Here is an 18,087-nt window from a genome sequence, read left to right on the forward strand (position 1 = left end):
GCCACAACAACTGACAGCTATGTGGGCTAAGAAAACATCTTGTATATGTACATGTGCATGTATAAGCAGCAAGTCCCAGAATCAAAGAGGCAATCACTATTCCCTGTGCAGTTTCCTCGAGCTAATTGTCAATTCTACAGCAGACTGAGTGGAGACTAACACATATAAAGTGGTCATAAGAGACGTCAATATGGTGTGGATTAATTGCCTGTAAATTGGTGCAGGTTGTGGTGTTTGGCACCCATTAGCAGACAAGGCCTTTCGGTCGACGATATTAAAGCACCTCAATGTCGCTACACAGCTATTTGGTCATTTAGGAGCTTATGTATATGCATTTGTGCAGAATAAGTGGTTAGAATCGTTGGAGACAGGGTGAGAGGGAATGGACGGACTAGAGAGAAGAAGAAATGGTGTGTGAAGAGACAGGGTCAACTGTCAGGGAACATTGACGCCAAATGGAAGCAAACTCGAGCAGAAAGCCCGAGCTCCGATATCCTCAACGGACTCACGCACCAGTGGCCAGATTTGCGATGAGCTATAAGGTAACAGGAGGATGGATGGAGGAATGTGGAGGAGGAGGTGGGAGCTTGGAGTCGAGGATTCAGAGACTGCAGCGATGGGTACAGTTTCATGTCTTCTAGCGTTTTCAGGCCAGCTCACTGGCAGTTTATCAAGGAGGGATTACTGACGGCCCACGGCACAAAGTGTATTTCTGGAAGTAGAAGGCGTTTGATCTGTCTTATCAGATGGGCTCCGATTCCTATACTTTCATTGGGCACGCATTCACTCTGGCGTCAGCGGCAGATGATACAAACACGTGTGGAGGAGTGCATCAGCTCATGAGCAGAGTAACGCTGGAGCTTTCAGAGGTTGTTTTTTTTCAGTATAGATCGGAATAAAGCAGAAATGATGACATTCATGCTCCTGCTCATAAACAAATAGAGTGATGGAGGGATTTTATTTCTTTGAATTGGCCAACGTAAACATCAGCGAATCAGCAGTGAATAAGTAAGACACTGCGGTAAGCACACTATTACATTTTACTTGCTGTTTCAGGTCTTATTATGACATCACTAAATGGAATTGTAAATAGAGATGCCAGAAATGAAGACTGAACTTGAAACACAAAATTGCGTCCCCCCCCCCCCCCCCCCCTTCAGCTCAGTTAAAAACAAGCGTTGCATATTTGTATTAAGTGACTGAAAAAGGAGAACAGTTCACATTCGGTAATTATTTACTGAGTCACTATCTGGATCGTCTGAATCGACGAAAAAGCACTTGACCAACCGCAGAGTGGCGGAGAGGCTCAAGAGGACACTGGACCCAAAAGCACCAAAAAGATCACAGAAAGAGAGAAATTACATGAAAAGCCCCGGCAAAATACAGTATAGAAAGATAAGGGAGCAATGAAGAATAGAACAGGAGGGAGGTCAAAAAAACCCAATCTATAACATCATCATCTTGTGCAGGCAGGGTGGGGTTATCAGGGGGAAATGCAAGAGGTTTGGGTCGAGGAAGCCTGATGAAAAGACTGATGAAACCGAGAGGAATGTGGGTGGGTAATGGAAACGGGGGTGGGGGGGGGGGGGTGTTGTTTGAAGAGTGGAGAGATGGTAAATTGGCACTGTGAAATACAGGACAAAAAAACTGGGGGAGAGGAAAATGAAGGAGGAGGGTAAAAATGAGCAGATGGAAGCCTATAGAATCGAAGTATATTAATGTAGGACAGGTAAGATGGCAGCACGTGTGATGTGAACGATATATGTGATCATCTTTAGGTAGACGTAATAATAAAACAAGAGACAGAAAATATAATCCTGTGTGAACAACCTGCTGCATTAACAATGCATCTATGTGGCCCAAGGTCTGTGGACACCCCTGTCCATGGAACTGTGTACTTTTCTTGGGTATGTTTTGGACTAGACACCTCATTAATGCTACAGCATCCAATTACATTTTATACAAAGGGGTGCATCCAACAAAGAGAGGTCCACAATCTCTCATTTATTTTTCTCTCCCGTCACTCTCTCGTTCCTTTTCTCTTTATTCTTATTTCGTCGAACCTTTTTCACGCCACCCTCATAAGTACATGCACACATAGCACACAATCATGCTCATTCCAAGAGACACAAGTTTATATCTCCCCCATCAACACAGACAACTCTGTATCTGCATTGATTCATTAACTCTGTTTTATGTCTTGTTGCCTGGAAGAGGGATCTGTCCTCCTCTGCTCTGCCTGAGGTTTCTTGCATTGTTTTTCCCTGTTTAAGGGTTGATTTGTGTCGTTTTACCTAAATTGAAGACCATCATTTTGTATGTCACACAGATTGTAAAGCCCCTTGAGGAGAATTTGTGGTTGTGATATTAGGCCTATTTATATAATATTTGACATTTCGTTGTATCCATATGTGTTTAATCTGCACCACCCTTTTTTGTCATTTAACTTTGCACTGGTAAAAAAAAAGAAAGAAAAAAGCATATTAAAGCTGAAGTTAAATCAGATATCCTCCTATGAACATATACACTGCAATACTGCATCAAACTATTTTCGTAACAATTCTGATGTTCTGCTTCACTTCAGGTCTTTTAAAAGTTTAGCTCAGTGATAAAACATTCATGATGAAGTTATCACTGTCGCTCCTCGTCTATAAACAGAGCACGGCAATAAAAAGAGATATCAACTGTGAAAAAGCGTAGGACGGAAGAGAGGAGGCAGACGGATAAGAGGACAAGAGAATCAGAGAAGAATGGGTGGAGGGAACGGAGGGAACGGAAAATAGAGTGAGCGAGAAATTTGCTGGTTAAAAAAAAGATTATGAAAAGAAGACGATATGGATTAAAAGGGGAAAACAGAGGAGATTGAAGCAGCCTGTGAAATACGATTACAGATACGAGTCTGTAAGTGAGAAGAAAGTTAAATATTGTACACTGGTGCATGGCGGCCATGTTTTTGCTGATTAGCAGAGATGTCGTCATGTGCTCAGTATCTGCCAGATGTATGTACTAACTTCCTGTTCTTCTACCCATAAACTGTAACAAGTAAAACTTTGAGATAGGCTGCTGGTCCCTTATACTATATTTATCTGAAGTGATGCTCAACATGTATCATGACATCACAACAAATATTGCATTCAATATTGCAGTCAAAATGTCAAATTTGTAGCACCAAGAGCAATGAATATAGACCTACTGTTGTTTTAGTTCTGTGAAAATGCATTTTTATATTTATCGAATAATCCTTAATTAGTGATGGTTATTACACACTGCTGTAGTTCAGTGTGCTTTAATAGAGTCATATCCCCAACAGTATAATGGGATATGCATCAGGCTCAGCTGCACCTGGACCAGCTACAATATTCAAATACTGTTTACTCATCACTAATTCAACACTCTGAAGGGCCCCGTCTTCACAATGAGCCCTTTACTATTTGAATACTGGGTACATTTACTGTGAACAAGCCCATGTGTATTTTAACGCAGTATTTTTCCACTGTGGAATCGTTACTTCAGTGCGTATTTTATTTCCTCTGCCTCAGGTTACCACCATCTATTTTTAAACTCTGTGTCCAAAACTGACACACCATTCTCTTCCGGCAGGTACTGAAGGAGAAGGAGCACAAATACCTTGATTTAAATCCAGAAGATGCGTAAATTCATTGTGTTTGAATCCTACGAGCCTCCCTGTAAGATGCTGACTGTCATAGTGCTTTTGTCAGCACAAGCAGTAATTAATGTGCCATCCTACCGGTGCAACGCATGATCATATCAAGCCAATAATGCAAGCAATATATTTTTGAGCAATTATTTCCTGATAACCTCTGCAATGCAGGCAACCCTCTCATTCAACCCCCCCCCCCCCCACACACACACACACAATCGCTGTAGTGATCACTTTCATCATCATTGATCTGCAATATGTTCTGTATTTGGTTATCAGTTTGTTGAGTTATATATAACAGAGAGAACAGTACAATAATTACGTCCTAAATGTAGAATATAAGTAGAATTAGCCGAGCGTGGTAATATTTATGAAAGTACCTCATAACTGTACTTCTGTGAGGTACTTGAGTAAATGTACTTACTTGTATACCACCATTGACTTCTCCTGTATTATGACGTCACCTCACATAAGTGCATGATGATTAAGAAAAGCTTCTTTTGGGGTTATACAGCATACCAATCAACAAGAAAATGTATTATTATTGTTATTAAAAGTGTCAACCAGCAGGATCACAATGTGCTCAGACATGCAAGTACAGAGCTACAAGCAATGGAAAGTTACTGAGTACATTTAATCATGTACAATATTGATTCTCTCGTGTTTTACTTTCCATTTTGTGCCATTCTCTACAACACAATATTTGAAAGGGACATATTGCACTTTTTACTTGCATACATTGTTATAGACTGAACACACTCGTGGTATGTAACGTAAGTTGGATCCACTTGAATCAACTACAGAATAAAAATGCCTCTTACAGATTGATACATCCATTAAAAAAACAATTTATAGTAAGTAACAGTATCATATATGATAATAGACACTTTTTTGGAAGATTCCAGTGTACTTTGTTTTGATAGATAATCTAGCATTTTTATTTTGAACACAGGGCCTGTACTTGTAGGCCCAATGCAGTGTCTTTTTTAAATTTGTTGTAGTAATTAGATTACTTTTGATTGAGTAAATACATGAATACCTATTCCACCAATGGTTAGTTAATTAAAATACAAATATAAGAATACAAGCAGTAGTAGTTTTATTTGAGTCATTTCTCACATTTTTGTTACGTGTTTGTGTTTCAGTGGTGCTGATAAATTGCGCCCCCTGGTTGTCCCCTGAGAGAATTACTCCCAGTAACCTCTGATTTTCGGTTTCTCCACCAGATAACAGTGATAGTTTGCAATGGCAGCTATTGACTGCAATGACCTTCCCTGAGGTCGCCTGATGACTGGAAGAATGAGGACGTAAAGAAATCATATGCGACCTCTGTGAGCTTCCGCCTTCACAGATTTAAGAATATAGGATGAAGTGAGGATTCAGAAAATCATAATTATTGTACAGTAAGAATATACCTTGAAATGGTAATAATAGGCTCTTGCGTGAAATACGTGTTACTTTATTGGGAGAATTTCAGATATAATTCATTTGATTTTACTTTAAAAAAATCAAAATCTTTAGGACTGTGGAACACACGCAGATATGGCATGCTGGGCGAGAGCCGCTTTCATTGATACAGATCACACTGAAACCAATGATTATTTAGAGGCTTTATTCATACCTGTTGTTTTCTCTCAGCATTTTATTTATTTTGGTTGATACGAAACACAACAACAATAATTCGGGAGTTTACCAGTAAAATAAATTATTGGCAATTAGCTTTTGGCCAACTATCGCACTAGACAGTTTATATGTGGATGAATCGATCTGTAAATCCAGAGGCAATAGCAGTACGTTTGCAATTCAATCTAGAATTTTAGATTGTGCCTTATTTGGCAACTACCTCTTTAAATATCCCATGATCCCTCACGGTTTTTGAACGTTTTCAGTCAAGAACGAGCTACTTTTAAACAACAGAGACGATATATGTAAGACCAAACTGCCTCTCGCAATTTAATACGTTTATTGTTGATTAACATCACACTGTAGGCCCACTTCCAAATTTTGTGACACCGTGATCTTGTCTACGAGCTGTCTTTCTCCCTACTTATCTTCCGCGTAACCATTCTTACATCCGGGCATTCGGAAGGCTTGCACTCTGGGCTACATACAGGGGACCTGGTTTCTCATTCATGCCCAGGGGAAAGTCCCCGGACCGAAGGCAGAGAGTGTCCTGGGTAATTCCAGTGTTGTCTCGCGCTACATCATTGTGAAGCTAAGAGGTTCATTGAACGGAGCTTGATGATTGTGAGTCGACCTTGTCAGCGTCAATAGTAATTGCAAGTGCGCAGTAACTAACGCCGAAACAGAACGGGGCTCATTCTCGGAATGCACTTTTTTTTCCTATGTATAACTTATCTAATAATAATAAATTGACTAGAGTACTACAGTACACCGTCTCCCACTTGTGCATTACCTTACATCGCATTGGTTAAGTCATGAAAATAAATCTCAAATTTGCAAACATGTATAGGGCTCCATCTAGTGGTTAAAAATGTGACATGCAATCAATTAAATTCAAACAGAGAGCCTGACATAAATTCGGGGAAATCAACCTGATATTCGACCATTCATTTGGCAAAAACAAACTTAAAACTCTCGGAAAATACCAATAATTCACCTTTTTTTCATGAAGCCCTCCGAACGTTTTCCCAATTTCAATGAGCAGCAATCTTTACTATCTTAACAATTCAAACAACTCGGATGCTGTAGGCGTTGCATAACAATTAACATTCTCTGTAGACTGTTATATTCTGTGTACAATTTATGATTTAAATTGTCTTGAAACATTATGACAGTTTTACTCCTGAAAGGATATGACTGTTTATAATGTGTGTCTCTCAGTAAACTATGCTATACTGCCCCTGGCCTGTTGTTATGGTGCAATATGAGTACACTGACCATGATGCTGTGCCTCATCATTAATTCTGCATTGTGTGCACTGAACTTGGCCAGTGGGTGTCCATTTTCTCTCCGGTGTCACCTTTCTGCACGACAGCGGGAGAACAAAGACACTCGTTTACCCATGGTAGCATCACTAGAGGGAGCACTGCATGTACAGCATCCTTCCTAATACACTCTGACATGAGAGGCACACACAGGCGTACATGGACATACTGTACTGGATTAGGCAGTACACAAAAATATTACAGTGTCACATGGTGCCCCCTCCAAATGGTGCCTGCCAGTAACCTACTTCCCCCCTCTAAGCCATCCCATCATTCATTTGGAGTGGGCGTGGGCTCACGCAGGAGCCGCTCAACAGCATCATCACAAAGGTTTAGCTCCTCCCTGCCGTATCCTGGAGAGACAGAGGGAGGGAGAGACAGGGAGAGGATCAGGGTCAGAATTCCAGTCTGAGTGACGAAGGCAGTGTGTGCAAATGAAGAGGAGAGTCTGTGAGTGTGTGTGTGAGAAAGGACGAATCAGGAAGGGCTAGAGACAGAGTTGGGGTGGGGGTGCTGGGGTGGGGAGGATTGTGCGTGTGAGGGAGACAGTGAGGATATCCAGGCAGGAGGAGGAAAGGGACATAAAGGGAGGAAGGACAAGGGGGGCAGGAGGAAAAAGACAAGACAAGAGGACCCAGATTAAGAAGGAAGATGGCTGAGCCGGAGCTGAAATCTCGGAGCAGCCGGGAGAGCGTTGCCAAGGCAGCAAGCCAGGAGAAGATTGGAGGTAGGTACAGTGCATGCTCACACTCCTGTAAACACCACATGGTGCAGAGCTGCATTATTCCGCCATGCGCGCTGATGCAACACTGTCTAATGCCAGTCTACCTACAGATTAATGCCGTATAGAGATGCTTCATGGTGTTTTGTGGTGATAGTGACAGGTGACCCAGGTTGACAGGTGAGGAAATGTCACACCGAATACATAAAAATAGAGCTTTGTTTCCACACGGGCCATTTACTGGGTGTGTAAGCACAATTACCTGATAATGTGTGTGTGTAAATGAATAGGGCGAAGTGAATAAGATGCGTACGTTTCTTCAGGAACAGGTTTTCCCAGATGAGCCTGCTTGGTTCCACACTACTTCTATCCCTCGCTGCTTGACACACAGACATTATTGGTCTGTTTTGTTTATTGTTTTCATATAAGTTTGGTATTTTATTCTATTCAAGTAATCAAAAATATATATAACATAAAATATCTCAGCAAAGAAAAACTTCAAAATACACTTGTCACTTTGATGATTTTCAGTTTTTTTGTGATCAACACTTCATGGTTTAACTTCAAATGTGAAACTCTCATCTCCTGGTCGGCTGTCCCTTATTCTCCAGCAGTTGAAGCGGACCCAAACCAAGATGGTCTGATTGTAGAGCAGCCTGCGTCTCCATCGACCCACATGGTCCCTGCTCCCAGCGCCACAGTCCCTGCCACCGACTCGCCCGCCAAAGGGGAGAAGATTGAGCTCAAACGCAGCATCACCCTCTTCAATGGTGTGGGGATGATCATAGGCACCATCATTGGCTCTGGCATTTTCGTCACTCCAACAGGCGTGGTCAAAGAGACTGGTTCAGCTGGGCTCTCCCTGATCGTCTGGTCTGCCTGTGGCGTGATCTCTACCATGGGCGCCCTATGCTACGCTGAGCTTGGCACAACCATCACCAAGTCGGGGGGGGACTACACTTACATCCTGGAGGTGTACGGCGAGCTGGTGGCTTTCCTAAAGCTGTGGGTGGAGATGCTCATCATCCGGCCGTCATCACAGTACGTGGTGTCGCTGGTGTTCGCCACCTACCTTCTGAAACCTCTGTACCCAAACTGCCCCGTGCCTGACAGTGCAGCCAAACTCATTGCCTGCTTGTGTCTAAGTGAGTGGCCGGGGTAACCGCACAAATACGTCTTTTTCTAAACAGATGACAATAACAAGAAAATCACTCATTTGATACACTTTAATCCATGGTGATTATTCCCCAACAACCTCATTTGTAAGCTTCTATATGTCTCTCCCCACCTCCTGTAGCCTCGCTGACGTTTGTAAACTGCATCAGTGTGAGAGCGGCCACCAAGGTGCAGGACTTGTTCACAGCCTCCAAATTACTGGCCCTGATCATCATCATCATCTTTGGCTTCATCCAGATTGGCACAGGTGAGTCCCACTTCCTCATTGACTGATGGAGTCACAGAGGTTTATAGTGTGTTTGTGGTCAAGCTCATGTAAATCTCTGCTGTATAGCATTCTCTGGCCCGCAGGTCTACAAAACACAAAGAGACCAAAAGCAACGACAATCACACAAAATGAATCAGACCATCAATTGCCAGCTGGGTTTTGCAGTTCAGTCAGTCTCACTATCTGGTATCATTTCCATCTCGCATCTAACTACAGACATCTTGTCCCCAACTTGATGCTAAGTTGACTGGACGAGTTAGACAACTTGATACTAAGTACAATCTTTTGTAAAACATTATTGTTGGACTGTCCACGTGAAAAACAAGCTGGCTCATCTTCACTTCAGTGTGAAAACACTGGTCCTTGTTTGACGTGTGTGTGATGAGGCATGTTCCAATATTAACATTCATAGTACGATTACCTCAGCTGAATTAAATATACTTTAATGCTCAGTAAAACCCGTTTGTATTGTTGCCATTGGCTGACAGGTTTAAAACCTTCTTAAGATTCAGATAGCTTTCCACTGGCGCTTTGAAAAATAAGTGTTTTTCTATCCCAAAAAAATATAGTTTTCTCTCTCATCCAATATGATAAGTGTGCATTTCCCAGCATGCAGCTGTATAGAAGTGTGTTAATCCATCTCCCACTTGTATTTTTGTTTATTGCAATAATGATGGTCATGAAAGTGTTATAAAATAAAAGCAGATACGGGTTTATCAAAGTATAGTTGTATATACATTATTGTCTCAGTGTCTCACTGGTGCTACTGAAACCCAGGTTTATTTATTTTATCTCTAATGATCAACAAATTGTTGACGGACACTAACGAGCCCAACCGAGCAGACTGCCCTCCTTTCAGTTTGTTAGCAGCTAACTGAACACAAGGCTCGTCTGTCTGCAGCCATGTGATTGAGTCTGAGCGAGTGTGAAGCCACACATACATACATGTGTGTCTGCACGGGTGTACTTTGAGGTTGAACACTGATGAGCAGAATACATGACTCATCTGTACAATGTGTAGCCTCTATAAATACTGTATGTGTACTGTATATCCTGCAGACATGTAATATGTGAAATATGATAGAATTGATATCGTCATATGAGGGAAATAGTGGACATTCTAGAAACACTGATGCTGCAAAAATGGGACAGTTCCTCTGCCTGCAGTATTTCATTACAATGAATCTCAGTGTGAACTGAATCTTCCATATGATTGTTTTTAACAGGAGGCAACTGCTGATGTTATTCACAAGTGCCAGTCACCTCCATCTTGACTGTATATATATATATATATAATTTCAGTTTTTAAAATCACATGTATGAATGCTTTTCAAAACTGAAATAGCAAAACAACTGAATCGGCTGCAGTCATGCCAGTCAAAGGAAGTTAGTGCATCCATCGTCTGCTCCGTGCTACATCTGCTACTCCCCCCCCCCCCCCCCCTCCCCTTTTTTTTGCAAGGCCACACCCACCACCTTTGTGCGCCACACTGTGTTACCATGGAAACTAGGCGTCGAAGCTTGCCGGTTGTTGTCACACTGTGGTCTTTCAGAGCGCGAGTGAGAAAGTGACGTGTGTGTAATACAGGCCTCACGAAAAGCAGAGTCATTACCATCTGAAAGCGACAGGTAGAGGAGAGAGCCTCGCAGGAGCAAGACTTCATGCACACACACACACACACACACACGCACACACACACACACACACACACACACACACACACACACACACACACACACACACACACACACACACACACACACACACACACACACAGCTCACATGGCAGTTGCCCTCGCTGATGATACACTGGATTTGTTAGCTGCTGTGGATAAACGAGAGAAGATATTTCAAATGTCAGCTGAACAGGACCTGATTATGTTTCAGTACATCAAAGCAGATGCTCAAAGCTGGAGGCAAAGTGTTCGGACAGAGTCCCGACTGGCTTGTTGAAAATGTCAGGCCTGTCAAAGGGCCGGCAGCGACAGAAGGAGAAGGGGAAATAAAAATGGAGCAGCAGCCCTGAATGAGAATCCATTTGATTTATATGAAACCACGCAATTTCTTCATGAACTAAAGTTGTTACTTTAGAGAGAGTTTCAGTCGTCTTGGATTCATTTAACTTACTCTTCTTTTTATGTGTGTGCAGGAGATGTGCCCTACCTGACACCGGAGAAAGCATTTGAAGGCAGCAAACTGGGAGTGGACAATATTGTCTTGGCTCTGTACAGTGGACTCTTTGCTTTTGGAGGCTGGTGAGGCATTTGTGACCTATTTTGATGTAATTATAGACCAGAAATAGAAATCATTTCTTTATAGCTGCCAACTGTTTGCTTTGCAAAACAACGAACAGTTATTCCAGTCTTTACCCAATCGCTAAACCATTGTTTAACTCTATTTCTTTTTAGGAATTACCTGAATTACGTGACCGAGGAGATGATCAATCCAGAGAGGTGACATAAATGTGATGAATGTTGTTTTGAGGATTGTACAATGCCAACAGCATGAATACCCTCATCCATGACTGAGCTTCTTTCATTTGACATGATTACATTTGAATGCCATCCTATACAAAAGCAACCTCAAAAAAACCCTCTGTAGAGCTGAATACAAAGCTCTCTTGACAAAAGCAAATTGTAAACTTGAGTTTTGGGATTGCATATTTCAGTGTTGTTGCTGTCTAGTACGACTGACCACTGTAAGACACTCATCAGATATGAAATATTACGGTCACATTTGCCAACTGCGATGCATGAAATAAATCACCGAGCTAATGAATGCAATGGAAACAATCAGATGTTGTGAGAGAATATGGTGGGTTTTCTTTCCTCAACTTACCTTTGACCACCCCTCCATAGGAACCTGCCCTTGTCCATCATCATATCCATGCCTATAGTGACGGTGGTGTACGTTTTGACCAACCTGGCCTACTTCACCACCATCTCTCCTGAAGAAATGGTGGAGTCTGAGGCGGTTGCTGTGGTGAGCTTTGTAGTTCTGCCACACAGTTACAGACTTTGCAGACTGTAAAGTCAAAGTCATCAAGTTGCATCTTTTTGGTAGGCTGTGTTTTCTCATGTGTGTTGTGCTGTTTGGCAGAGTTTTGGGGAGTACCATCTTGGTGCGATGTCCTGGTTGATTCCTGTCTTTGTGGGATTGTCCTGCTTTGGAGCCGTCAACGGATCCCTGTTCACGTCGGCAAGGTGTGTGTACGTCTGAACGGAGAGAATACAACTTAAGTAGCATTTGTTATGCTGTAATACACCAGTTTGTAACTTGTATAAATGACTTAATGCAAGGTTGTTTATGGGATGTGTGTTTAAAAGTTTTGAGCACAGTTTATTTCCAATAATTGTTTAATTATTGACAGTCAATAATTGACTACATTGACTACAGACAGTCAAATATTGGTCTTCACGGTGTTGAACACTCAAATACAGGGAGGATATGCAGTCTCACATGATATGACGGTAAATCTGAGACGGTTACGGGTTAGGAAATGTTATGTTATCTCTTCTAGGTTGTTTTATGCCGGAGCTCGTGAGGGTCAACTCCCTGCTGCTCTGGGTTTGGTCCACACAGACCTCTTCACACCAGTGCCGTCCCTCATCTTCACAGTAAGACGCCTGCTACTAACAGCTACGATCTGACAGCTACTTTTTAGTTTGTTTCTAAATCACCTTTAGAATTTCCTGTTGTCAAATCAACTCAACAACCTTATGATGAACCTTATGTGTGTGTGTTTTTATGCTATGTATACAAACCTGATACGATCTTGTCTTCCTTTTGTCTTCTGTCAGTGTTTGCTGTCCATGATGTACACCATCTCGAAGGATATCTTCTCTGTCATCAATCTCTTTAGCTTCTTCACCTGGCTGTGTGTTGGTATGGCCATTGCCGGCATGCTCTGGCTGCGCTATACCAAGCCTGACCTCAGAAGGCCCATTAAGGTAGAGTAGCCATGTCGGGACAGGTTGGTGTTGCATGTGATAAATGCTTTTTGCTCTGGAGATTTATCTAAGAAAAGTCATTTTTTTAAAGGATGACTCACTGCAAGGTGTACAACTTATGTAAGACCGCGCTATCTGAACCTCAGCCAGTTTCTTTGTCTGCCCAAAACATCAACACGTCTCCTGGTTTCATAGAGCATCCACTTTTCTTTTCCTTAAAAAAACAATATGAAAGGACCATTGTATCACTGCCCTTGTTATTGGTAGAACCACAGTTGTTTTTTCAGAATAGGAGGGAGTGGTGTTTCCACACATACATGGCTCTTTGTTCCTGTTCCATCATAGGAATATTACTTTGGTTGACCGGTCTTTCACATTTGCTTTCAGCCTGAGTGCTCTCAGCCTATTTGTTTTATAAGATGAACCTCTGACAAGCAATAAATAGCTAAAAACACCAAAATAAAAGCGCTCATTATGCAGCATGGTATTGTACGGTATAGTATAATGACACATCATTATTTATTTATTGACTATATTTTGTATTATCGATCTGTTGTAAAAAGTAACTACATTTATCAAATCAATGCAGCAGCATAAAAGCATTTTCACGTCTCAAGTGGAGTAGAAATATAAAGAAAATGAAAATAATAACCCAATAAGGCAAATTACCTCAACTGCTTATTGTATCAATATCTTATCACATTATCAGTAAAAGTTGCATTGTTATGACGATTTTACATGATTCGTTATTTGACATTTATACGTTTGCTTCCATTTTCCCAGCTATATAGAGATAGATGTATCATTGTAATAACGAATGGCAGCAATGTTAAAAAAAGACTCAACAATTCAATTCTAAAGGTCATTTTGTCAAATATTAGCAGTACAACTTAAAGTACTACTTCATCTACGCTCCTTCACAGGAACAAACACCTACATCTATGGTATTTTCTTTTTGCAGGTGTATCTGTTCATCCCTGTGACTTTCGTTTCGGGCTGCGTCTTCATGATCGTTGTGTCCTTCTGGGCAGCCCCGTTTGAGTGTCTGGTCGGCAGCGGCATTATTCTCACAGGCATCCCGGCGTACCTACTGGGCTTCAAGTGGAAGAAACCTCACGTGGTGAGGAAGGTGCTGGGTGAGTGAGACATTCTTGTTTTCTTTAACACCGTCGTTGTGTATTATTTCAGGCAAGAGCGGAGAAGCATTCCTTACAGTTTGTTGTGAAATTCACGTGAGAATATCTGCTCGAGTGCAGCTGTGGGCAGTGATACATTCGGTTTGTTCATATCGTCGGCAGGAAGGACGCAAACCAAGATGTTGAGCCGATGTTACACTCAATCTACAACCTGCAGTAACTTAGTAAAAGAAAACAGACAGGGCTGATGTTGATGAGTTGTTTCTCCTCAGAAATCTTCACCATGTTCTGTCAAAAGATCTTCATGTCTGTTCCTGAGGAGAGGGAGCATGAGGCGGCCGAATAACGCCAGACAGACGAGATGAACAAGATGATGGACCGTGTCAATATCTGTGTCTGAACAAAAGCAATTTCTTTTAAAACTTTAACGAACCAGGCATCTAACTGTGAAGCAGATTGATATTGACAAGGGCGGCTTGGCAATCTGGGTGAAGGAGGGGTTCAGCCTAAAGAGTATGAAGGCATATCTTGTGAACCCAACAAATGTTCTAAAGTTGACAATTACATCCCCTTTAATCCTAGAACATGTATACATTTAGCCTGTTAGTGAGTTAAAGGAGAGTCGTGCCCTGATTTTGAATTGTGAGTAAGTATGTGCTGCCAACACAGTGAAGCCGCATTCAGATACTCTAGCGGCCTAACATACAAGTTTATTGTTCAGCTGAAGTGTACAGATAAGTAGCTTAGCGAGACAAGACATTTGATAACTACAAACGACACATAGTTTAATATAGTTTACAGTTTTATAGAATATGAACGCTATTAACCTGTGAGTTAAAATTGAGGACTTTCTGCAACAGTTAATGATGTACGGACTAATGTGAAGTAAAACGACCTCACATAAGATACTAAGGCACAGTGCACGGTGTATGAATAAGGCCAGGGTCGGAGGAGGCAAGGCTTAACTAGCATAACACTGATTATATTATATTCATATGCTACTCATATTTGTGTTAATTACAACTGATTTTGACATTTGTATATTTGTTTGTATTCATTTGTAAAATGAATCCACAGCACTACGTGAAAGCACAAGCTAAAGTGAGACAAAAGAGTGTATGATGTAATATTTACTGAAGATGCGTTGCTGTGAAGCAGGTCTGTTTCTTGTATCATTTTACTCTCACATCACACCATGTCAGTGTCATGCAGTGCTCCATGTGTGATGGTATTTGATGAAATGACAGTGAATACCAGCAGCTGTTTGTAAGGCGTTCTTATTAGAAACTGAAGACCTGCATAGACGTCCTTCTGGTTGTATTTAGAAAACTCAATTGTCGTGTTAGTGTTTTGTGTTGTTTGTATATATTATCTGTGCCAGCAATTGTAGTACTGATAATCTGTTTTTTAAATTTATTTTTTATTGTCACTATAAGACCAGAATGAATGTTACTAATTTAGTGACATCAGCTTTGCATTTATATTTTACCGATAAAATCTTACTTTTAAACTGAATATCTGAGGTTTTCCTAAATTGTAAAAACATTGTCAATTTTCTCAAAATCCCAGAGGAAAACCGTCTCGGAGGGAAATGAAGGAGGGTGGAGGTTTGTTGGGAAAGTTTTCTAGAATTTGCACAGAATAGAGACAGTCCTCAGACAAAATCAGACAATCCCAGTTTTGCAGGACACTGTCACGCTGATTTGAAAGTTTAAAACAAATTTTGGAACATACTCCACGATTTATTAAATGTCATATACTGAACCATGTAAAAACCTCACAAAAATGCAACTTTTACTGATACAATAAGCAGTTATTTGCATATATTATCACATCACCACTGGTGGAAAGTAAATTAGTACATTTGCTCACGTAAATATTCAAGTACTTTACTTATTAATTCAACAGCCAGATAGATACAAGCACAATGAACAGCACAATAGTGAAAGAACTCTGATGACAGGCTGTCTAAAAACCCACATTTTATCATTGATTGACTACCCATTGTATATTTCATGTTATGCATAACATACTGTATCTCTGTGAACAAAGTGCTACATGTGTGTATGAATCGAGAATACCTATTTGCCTCATAAAAGTGTTCTGGACAAAAGAAATATATATAGTATTTTTAATTTAAAAAGTTGAAGGTACCTGTGTCAATTCTTGTAAGTTGTATTTCGGAGGGTACATGTAATAATAAACATATTTTTGTTGAAAGTTGGCCCGTTTGTTTGTGTTTTGCAAAGCACACAAAAGAAGTGTTCCTCAGTGGGAGTAAATCAGATTCCTCACTGCTGCGTAAATGCAGCGTCCTAATATACTTGCATCAGTTAACAAAAGGCCAACCCCAGCCTCTCTGCAGATAACAGCTTCTAATAGAACAAGCAATCCCACAACACAAGATAGCTTCTGTCCAAATGAGGATGTTTCACGAGCACGGTTTTCTCAAACAGTCGGGCCAACGGCGGTATCATATCAGCCATCAAGTGTTTCGGTAGTGATCTGTATGAAATGCTCTGTCCTCTCTTGTTTGTCTTGTCTTGTTTGTTGGCTGTCAGACAATGGTGCAGCCGATGCCTCTGATGTCAGGAGAGTTCATATCCGTTTGAAAAGGAAATGAGAGCGTCTAATGGCTGCTGATGGAACCAGTATCAGAGCTACTGGAGACAATATTAGTGATGGGAGATTGGACAGGCAAGGAGCCAATATTGCACAAGTGACGTGTGGACTGTTTGAAACCTTCTGCAAACAGGGACTTGATCAGTTCATTTGATTTGTAAAATAACAAATCAGTACATAGAGTACAGTCCAGTCCAGCAGTGGAGTCAAATCTAATATTCTTAGCTATTTACATAGAAAGTAAACAGGAATTACATAAAAACATACGTAAGCAGTCCATAACATGAATGAAATGCTTTAGTTTTCTGCTGTTACAGATTAAAATGTCTGTTCGAATGTAATGTAAAAAATGTAATGCATCCTGGCCAGCTCTCTGTGTTGTAAAATTAGCCCTGGGCAAAACCAAATCTGCATCACATCAATTATATATAACTAGCTGAGATGAGATGGACTCAACTTCACAGCAAACATTCATCATCAGCGTCAATCTTTATACATCATTCAGTTGTTTGTATTGAGCCTTCAAGATCTATTTTTCATAAAACAAGAAACATTTTGTCAGTGAAATAAATCCACTTGTCCGCTGAGCATTGTGACATCTTTGAAGAATGGTGTTCAAAATAAATAAATAATAATAATAACTATAAAGCCAAAATAAATGTACTAAAATGTATTTGAGCTACATTTTCAAATCTTACATGATTGTTATATTTGTTTGGCTTTGTTCACTCTTAGACTCAATTACTTTTTGCACTATTGAGCAGAGCAGCCATGGAATGAGAATAAAAGTTCGGATCCTACAGATCAGGATATTCTTCACCACATGTTGGGATTAGGTTTGACTATAAACCAGCACTAATATCACCAGCAGATGGCGATAGAGGAACATTAATATGATATGGTAAAACAGCCGAGAGGTCCAGTCCAACACCATCTTGCTGTTATGCAGTTGTAATCAAGTCTAACTGTATTTGTATATAAAACCTTTAAAGCTTTATGAAGTGTGAACTCGTTCATGTTTTCCTCCTTGGTTGGCATTCAAAGGATATTCTGCTCACAAATGTAACTTTTTTTTTTCTTCCATTTCACGATCACATCTGGAAGCCGCCCAGTAAAACCACAGATGTGGGATAAGGGAAATTATGGTGGGGTTAAGGCCGTCCTTCATTTAAACATATTAGTATTACATTTCATCAACAGTCTAGCTCAAGCCAATGAGCTGTGATGAACTGATTCTTTTTAGGTTCGGGGAACTGAAACAAATGTGGAACGTTTTATGAATCAGCTCTAGGGGGCACTAGAGAGCTGAGCATCATAGAGAGTGAGCAAGACATAGAGAAAGACAGTGAAAGAGAGAAAGAGACAGGACAGACAGAGAGAGAGAGAGAGAGAGAGAGAGAGAGAGAGGGATGATAGATTCCATTTCTATTCTACCTTTAATCCATCTGTGAAATTCATAAGTAAAAGACAGTCCTATTTCTCTTCTGAGGTGGTTCTCTGAAAGTCCGTGTACTGTTTCATCATCACACCTTTACCAGAAAACACAACCAGCGGGCAGAATTTATTTTTTTGCTTGATATACTATATTGATCATGTCTGGTTTT

At 40.8% G+C, this 18,087-nt stretch overlaps 1 protein-coding gene across 1 annotated transcript; it reads left to right on the forward strand.

The window, feature by feature from the left end:
* The first annotated feature begins 7,205 nt into the window (after nt 1-7,205).
* Nucleotides 7,206-14,225, forward strand: LOC306781577 (large neutral amino acids transporter small subunit 1-like). Its single transcript, XM_079274483.1, has 11 exons — nt 7,206-7,336; nt 7,942-8,475; nt 8,628-8,753; nt 10,925-11,030; nt 11,184-11,228; nt 11,634-11,757; nt 11,875-11,978; nt 12,296-12,392; nt 12,576-12,725; nt 13,687-13,861; nt 14,134-14,225. Exons 1-11 carry the CDS (start codon nt 7,261-7,263, stop codon nt 14,205-14,207), a joined length of 1,611 nt encoding a protein of 536 aa, XP_079130609.1. The 5' UTR covers nt 7,206-7,260; the 3' UTR covers nt 14,208-14,225.
* Nucleotides 14,226-18,087: the final 3,862 nt, after the last annotated feature.

The sequence above is a fragment of the Melanostigma gelatinosum genome, assembly GCF_949748355.1.
Source record: "Melanostigma gelatinosum genome assembly, chromosome: 8".
NCBI lineage: Eukaryota > Metazoa > Chordata > Actinopteri > Perciformes > Zoarcidae > Melanostigma > Melanostigma gelatinosum.

Bases quoted from the DNA above. Each gene is read 5' to 3' on its own strand.
- LOC306781577 (XM_079274483.1), top strand. From the start codon at position 7,261: ATGGCTGAGCCGGAGCTGAAATCTCGGAGCAGCCGGGAGAGCGTTGCC. The intron at 11,031-11,183 runs GTGAGGCATTTG...ATTTCTTTTTAG, and splicing joins CTCTTTGCTTTTGGAGGCTG to GAATTACCTGAATTACGTGA. The intron at 13,862-14,133 runs GTGAGTGAGACA...GTTTCTCCTCAG, and splicing joins CGTGGTGAGGAAGGTGCTGG to AAATCTTCACCATGTTCTGT.